The following is a 7,544-nucleotide window of genomic DNA, read 5'->3' as shown; positions in this document are numbered from 1 at the left end:
TATTAGCTATTGTAAATAGTTTAGATTGTATTCATTAAAATTCATTCTAGGTTATAACAAAATCTTAGAAAATCGATCAAATTTGATCACTAATTTCAAGGTTTGAGCGGTCATTTTAAATCTCGTTTTGAATAAAGATCGGAGTCTTTATTCCAAACACTCAAGTCACTCATAGACTCGAATCTCGGCGGATTTTAGTCAAATGTCCCAACGAGATCACTCTCGTCCCTTCATCCAACAAGGTCCGAGTAAAACGGTCTTAGTTTATTCGCTTTCATACTCAGATCAAATAGAGTACTCATTTAATTAAGAATAAAAGCAGTTGTAGAAATACTAAAATTAACTAAAAATAATGAGCTCAAACGAGTTCTTGATCCGAGCTTTACAAAGCTCGAAATTGGCTCGGATTTGGTCAAGCTATTATTCTAATAAGCCAATTTCGAGCCGAGCTTTGACCGAACTAATTCCGCGGGCTCTACAAACCGGCTTAGATCATTTGCAACGCTGGGCATAAATGTATAAATTAATGTAGCATCTACCATCAAAACGTCCTGCCTACGCCTACCTTGTTGAACTTCAGAATATTTATAACCCAAATGACAGTCATGTGAGTCATCTTCACCAGAAAACAGTCGCGGGTGAAAAAAACAAAAACAAAAATTTGCTGTATTTATTAGAGAAAATGGGACAATCCAATTCTGCACAGTACAAGACCAGTGTTCTTAAAAAAATGTAACTAAACCTTCGTTGAGATCTTCGTTAACTAATCCGTCTACTATGAGCCAAGTAAAGTTTTGTTAACTACATCTACAGGCAACGCATAAGCAGGATCGATGGCTTTCACTCCGGGATATTCAAGAAGCGATAAGCCTGCATAGATGTGCCACCATAAGACAACAGGTCACATACAGGAAGCATCCAGATAGCAAAGTTAAGATCAATAGAGCAAGACACGTCTTCCAATTTACGTTATTATCTTTCGAGGGGAGAAAAGGCACAAGATTAGTGAACCAACCAAAATAATGTCATACCACTTTGACTCACGTGCGCACGCGCACACAAATGTCTAGTGAGTTGATTCTACTCCCTTCAATCCATTCCAAACTACCCATTTGACTTTTCATGGTATACGAGACGACACTTTGACCCCGTTTTTCTCCATTTACATATTATTTTTTGTGTTTGAAATATTGATTATGTTAATTTTATAAACTCGACTAAATATAATATAACTATTGTCAATATTTTACAAGTTTGATTTTAAAAAGTGGATGGGTACTTTGGAATGGATTGGAGGGAGTACCAATTTTCGTTAAAATTGTCTCATAAGTCATAAATGTCTCGTGAAATGCACCAAGCATTAGTTTCAGGAAATGGAGAGGAGTAAAACTCAACACAAACACACACGCGCGCACGTGCACAAAAAGGTAACTAAGGGGATAGGGGTTAGGCATGAATGTAAATGCAGCATTGTTCGAGCATGTTACCTGCAACTCCAAAGTAGGTGTGGAATACATCAACAGCATCATCTGGCCGATCTGAAATCCCGCCTTTATCCAAGTCCTGGCAGTCTAAGATGAATTGAGCAAGCTTCTCTTTGTCAATCCAGTGAACTCGGTCTATTATAATCAAGCTAGAAAGTACCCACCAAGAGTAACAAACCTGTAAAATATTGGGCATGAAATGAATATGTACTAGTAGGTATTGCGTGAGACCGCTATATAGTCTAACGGAGTAAAAAATGACCATTTTATAGTAAAAAGTAACCACTTTACGTGTAAAAGTGACCACTCTTTGGTAATAAAATGGTTACCTTTTTCTCTTAAAATGTCATTTTTTACCATATATTGGTCACTTTTTCCTCCGTCGTACCATACAAGTTACAACGGTTGTATAGTATAATTTGTGTATACAGTTTAGTAGAGATTATGTTACTCCGATACTTAGCTGACGTATCGCATAATCCGATACGTATCGTGTCCAATACGACATGACACTTCATTTTAGGAAAAAAAAAAATTGAAACTTCGCACAAAAAAAAAAGCCATATACGATACTCCGACTTCCGTATACTGTCCAATGCTTGCAAACGAGTCAGAATAACATAGTTTTTTTTCTTTCTTCAAGAAGAGGATTTTATAGGAATAGGTATCTTACATCTGGAAGCTTTTCTGGTCTACCATTTAAACCTCCCGACTTAACTTGACGCTCGCATAACCACCACCCTAGAAGATCCTTGTCGATGTGATGTAAGGAACCGGTTATAGCAAGAGCACCCACACAACAAAATACTGTAATAGTAGAACATCAAGTTTGATTGAGATATAGAATGTAAAGACATAATTTAAAACAGCATGAACAACGTAACCCCGACTTCACTATTACAGAAGCAACTTACAACCAACAACTGCACCCCCTCATTTTTTAGAAATAATTAAAATTCACTGGATATAGAAGAACACTAATCAGGTGGTCTAGTGGTTGGATTCATACGGGTGTTATTGTTTAGTTAAAGGTTCAATCCTTGTAGTGAACAATTTATGTTCAACACTTCGACTTTTATTTTACATTCATTTTGTACATATTTTATGCCTAATAATAAGAAAATGTCGACTTTTAACTCGATTTTCATAGTCAAATTTTTTGCACCCCTTCCGATCAAATTCTAGAATCTCCACTGCTTACCATGGGCGGCGACCCGATATATATTGTCAACATTGAGAAAGACATGCAAGTCACTATTAACACTCAAGAAAATTTTAAGTGAACCAACATACTTTGTCCCGCATGAGACTCTCCACCGGGCGTGCATCCAAAACCCCCATCGAGATTTTTGCATTTCACGATGAAGTTCACCGCCTTTTCAACATCAATTTTGTTCAACTGGCGTAATAGTGACAGACAACAGATTGCAATATATGAAAATCTGTGAAAAAAAGATTATGCTCGTATAAGTAACTTTTTCCAAAAATCAAGAAGGCAAAGATAACTAAATCCCTTGTATATATGACACAAACCCGAACCTAACATATGTCACTATGTCAGTGTATAACTAAGAGATAAAAGAGTAACAAAACATGGTACTTATTATATGATCTAGCGGATATAATAATTTTATCTTAATAAACGTATAAACTATCTTTATAGACAAAAAAAATAAATTAAAAAACCGTGTCTATGCACAGGTTTTACCTAGTTTATACCAAAGAAGAAGAGACACTAGTACACCACATACCTTGTATCAACCTCTCCCCACATGTCTCCAGCAAAAGATCCATCATCGTTCTGCAGCCCAGCAACATCTGAATTACGAGGTTAAGGTCACCACGAACAAAAAACCTGGCATTTAGTCTCTCGGTTATATATTTATTTATTTATTTTTAAAGGAGTGAAATATAAAATTTCACTTTCAATTGTAGCTTAATGAAAGAATGTAATATTTTAAATTACGGTTGAAACATATAGCAACAGTAGTAGCAAAATTGGTGTTTAATGACTCAATTTTCAAATTAAAAGCAAATTTCTCCTCGGTTTAGATTTAAGAGCTTAGCACAATGGAACCAACACCTATGATTTTGATTGCAGTATATAATGACAGTAGCAGCAACAAAAATCCATACACATTCAGTTCTTCATAAAAAGTTTTTAAAAAATAATTAATTAATTAAATTAATAAAAAAGAAAGGCTGAAATGCTAAACACAAAATATAACCATATTGTGAACAAATTCCATAGTCCATAGTTCATACTATATTTCATAATATGTGAAGCATAACAGAATACAGCTGAAAAGGATACAATTAGACACCTTATCCACGTCCAAAATATGCAGCTTATCAAAAAGAGCTAGAACTTGAACAGCGCTAAGAGTGTAAAGTATATGTGGATCATGCCCAATATTACCACCAAAACCACCTGCACTGACAACCATTGATTATATAAAATATAAATCAATAAAAACTTAATAGCAGTAAATGATACAGCAAAAGGTTAGACATCAATCTACAAACCAGTTTCATGCTGACATTCCATAACCCATGAAATAACTTCATCTTGATCAACAACATGAAGCTTTCCCAAAAGGTCTAGTGTGGTAAGTCCCCAATAAGCACCGTTCATTCTGAGGTGCTCCATCACCACCGATTCAAACGAATCCTTCTTCTAAGAGTGCAAGCAAAAAATAAATAAAGTACGTCAACTAAAAGTGCACACATGTTGGCAAATCAGAGAGAGAAAAAATAAACTAGAAGGCATAGAACTGACCTTTTCAACAGACACGATATACCGGACGTGCTTATCTGCTGCCAACTCCACCATTCTGACTAGCAGCTGATCTGGTCTATCCTTGTAACGCAACTACCATATGAAATCATAAAACAAACACATAAGAGTATGGCTGAATGCAACATGGGATTTTTGACAGAGTAATAAAAGAGAATACATTATAGAGTAATGAATTAAGAACTATATCGACTATACATAAGAGTATGGCTGAATGCAACATTGGATATTTGACAGAGTAGAAGTACTTTCCATTTTGGTCTTATGTAACAAACACAAAGGGAAACCGGTTTGAAGACATGTATGCTTCATAAGCACCGATACAAAAGTGTGACTTTACTTTTAAGTATCTTGGGTTTCCCATTTCTAAAGGCGATGGTTCAAGATCAAGTCTCGAATAAAAATTTGGACTTGAAGACACTCTCTTTTAAGGGACAGTTGCATATTTTTGAAGTAGAGACTAAACTGCACAACATAAAGCCGCCAATAAAGAAATACATAATAAATCCATAGGAAATCAAACGAAAAATGACTCACAAAATAAGATCAACACATGGTAGTAACTACACTTGCATCAGCAAGGAGTAGACACTCGCAAAGTTGCAAGTCAATCTTTTTCTCATGGAGAGCTAGCCTAGTCATGATCGACCTACCCAGACCCTTGTAACAAAAATTACAAGCTGACACGACTCACGGTCGATCTGACCAACCCGACTTAATAATTGATCGACCCGCGACCAACCTGTACTGAACCGAACTCGACCCATTAAGTATTATAACCTGACCTATTGAATGACCCGGCCCTAACTCCACTCGACTTAATAATTGATCGACCCACGACCAACCTAAACAGAATTGAACTCGTCCAGATTAAGCATTGTGCCACGAGCCAGATAGGAACATAGTAGGCAGTCTAGGCCTTAATCATCCACAACAACTCGTAGTTTTCCAACATCAATGGTACAGAATCGCCCATGCTAATAAATACAGGTGAAGTTGTGTATTCAAAATGGCCATTGCCAGCAAATGTTCCGATTGAGTATTCCATTGTCACCACACAATCACCTAACTTGTACTGCTAAACAACCACTAAGCTCCCATGAGATGGTAATACACCAAGCATAATCTTAACCAATCAAGACAAACTCGCTGATGCGAATAGGAAGGCCAGTAAAGTTTGATGAGCAACAGGTAACTAATAGCTCATTTACAGCAATAAGCCCTATCCTCTAGATAAGAATTATACTACTACATGATATTACCCCATTATTATACACTTACCCATCGGTATCGACATATTGTGTCCATTGCCCCAATCCTAGCAACAATTGCGGAGTACACTAATGTTTGAGTTTTGACTTTCGATTATGAGTTCATCTTAACAATCTAAAATGCCAACCCCATCAAAGCTCACGCCACCCCGCATCAATAATTCAATATGCATCAAACTAAGGCTTAAATGAAACCCTAACAAACTAAAATTAAGGGTTAAACTAAATACAATGATCAACTAACACTAACAATTTCATTCAAAGTTTCAATTTTTCCTACTAAAAAATGTCAATGCAGCTAAATTTGAATCAATTACAAAATACCCATCAAAATACACAACTCTAACCAATATATTGACTACTCAAAACAGCACCATATTCAAAAATTAACAGACCCCAGTTGAATTTTACGAGAAATAAGCAAAATTACCTGTGATCCACCAATTATTATGATCAAAGGATGAATTTCAAACTCAGAAATGTGGATAAAATAAGTTCAATTCCAGTTGAAAAGGGGGGAATTCGTCCTAGCAGAGGGTAAAGTTTGGAGAAAGGATGCCGGATGGAGTTTTATTGCGTTAGTGAATTTTTTTTTCACTTTTTTTTTTAGGTTAATTGATGGGAATAATCCCGACTATGTCCATCCTACTCAAAATAATCTCAACTTTTTAATATCCCAAAATAATCCAAACTATGCAATCATTTAACTTCTACTGCTTTGGTGGAAGGGCAACTTGTTAAACAGGTTACCCTTGTTCTTAATTCATTTTAAAGCCTTGATTTACTTATTCATCTTCTTCATTTTCACTCTACCATTACCATAACTGTTCTTTTGCTCAATCAAACAATCCTATACAAAATTTTTAGATCACATAAAAAAACGAAACGAAACAAAACAGATTGACAAATCAATCAATTAAATCGTTGTTATCTTTTTTCCAGTGTATGCATTCACTTTGCAAGCAACATTAAGATTAGGCTGAATTACATACTCCGTAATTGTTAACATAACTAAACCCATTCATACTCCCATTATTTGACAACTGAGGTAAGAATTCCTTGGCCATAGTTTTTCGATGATCCCCATCTCCCAAAACACTTCTTCTTCACTCTCACAAAAAAAAAACGCAGTAATCAACAAATTTTCAAAAAAAAGTATTCATACAAAATCAAAATGTACCTGAATGAAAAACGAATCAACGATCTTGAACAATTGAAAGGAAAAGTCGAACTGTAGTAGTAATTAATCAATAAAATTAATTAATAAATTATATAAAAAGGTGACATTGATAAAGATGAAGAGAAAAGAGAAGGTGAAGAAAGAAAGGGAAGAGATGAAAAGGGTATAATGAAATGGTTGTTGATATTATGAGATCTTACAGAGAGAGAAAAAGAAAGAGAGAAAGGTTACAGAATGGCCAGTGCAGACGTCTTGGGAGTAATGACAGTGATCACCGCAGGCGTTGTCTGCTAGCCAAAGAAGTCGTCGTCCTGGATTTGTGCCTATCGAGGATTGGTGGTGAAGTGGTGATGGATGGGGAAGTGTAGGATTTGGTATAAATTTAGTAAAGCAGATGAAGAAGAAGGAGATTAGATAAATAAAGGGAGTTGCTAAATCCCGCACACGATTTTGCTTAATCCCGCACACTTTGTCGTCTTTTTCCGACTTTGCCCCTCTCACTTTTCATCCCCAATTAGAGAGGACCATCATCAAAAACAAAGAAATCCAAAAAAAAAAAAAATCATGTATGCTCAACCACCCCACCAGTCCACCACCACACGCCCCACCACCAGCCGCTCACAACCAGAACGCTCCACCACCCGCCGCTATAAACCGACCCACCATCAACCGCCATAAACCGACCCACCACCAGCCGCCATAAACCGACCCACAATCAGCCAAAACAACCACCCACCGGCCTGCCCACCGCGCCCTCCTCAGAACACCGACCATTTCTCCGACCACCCTACCCCGGCCTATCAGACGACCAC

At 36.6% G+C, this 7,544-nt stretch overlaps 1 protein-coding gene across 13 annotated transcripts; it reads right to left on the bottom strand.

Moving 5' to 3' along the window:
• Positions 1-650: 650 nt before the first annotated feature.
• On the bottom strand, positions 651-7,148 carry LOC141642432 (geranylgeranyl transferase type-2 subunit beta 1-like). Of its 13 annotated transcripts, none has more exons than XM_074451232.1 (10): positions 6,933-7,148; positions 6,733-6,783; positions 4,264-4,339; positions 4,011-4,161; positions 3,799-3,915; positions 3,236-3,302; positions 2,778-2,926; positions 2,158-2,291; positions 1,488-1,662; positions 651-870 (listed from the first exon to the last, which is right to left on the bottom strand). In XM_074451232.1, exons 3-10 carry the CDS (start codon positions 4,315-4,317, stop codon positions 776-778), a joined length of 942 nt encoding a protein of 313 aa, XP_074307333.1. In that variant the 5' UTR covers positions 4,318-4,339; positions 6,733-6,783; positions 6,933-7,148; the 3' UTR covers positions 651-775. The 13 variants fall into 13 exon arrangements, with proteins under 13 accessions (XP_074307333.1, XP_074307335.1, XP_074307332.1 ...); XM_074451234.1 differs by having other exon boundaries at positions 6,964-7,135; XM_074451231.1 differs by having other exon boundaries at positions 4,264-4,356; positions 6,933-7,116.
• Between the last annotated feature and the right edge of the window lie 396 nt (positions 7,149-7,544).

The sequence above is a fragment of the Silene latifolia genome, chromosome 2 (genome assembly GCF_048544455.1).
Source record: "Silene latifolia isolate original U9 population chromosome 2, ASM4854445v1, whole genome shotgun sequence".
In the NCBI taxonomy this organism is placed as follows: Eukaryota; Viridiplantae; Streptophyta; class Magnoliopsida; order Caryophyllales; family Caryophyllaceae; genus Silene; species Silene latifolia.
This window is presented reverse-complemented; position numbering and strand designations above follow the sequence as displayed.

Excerpts from the sequence above, each read along its gene's own strand:
- LOC141642432 (XM_074451228.1), bottom strand. The coding sequence starts at position 6,619 with ATGGCCAAGGAATTCTTACCTCAGTTGTCAAATAATGGGAGTATGAAT. Across the intron at positions 3,303-3,798 it reads CGTGGATAAGGTGTCTAATT|ATGTTGCTGGGCTGCAGAAC; the intron begins GTATCCTTTTCA and ends CTCGTAATTCAG. Across the intron at positions 2,292-2,777 it reads AGAGTCTCATGCGGGACAAA|TATTTTGTTGTGTGGGTGCT; the intron begins GTATGTTGGTTC and ends CTACTATTACAG.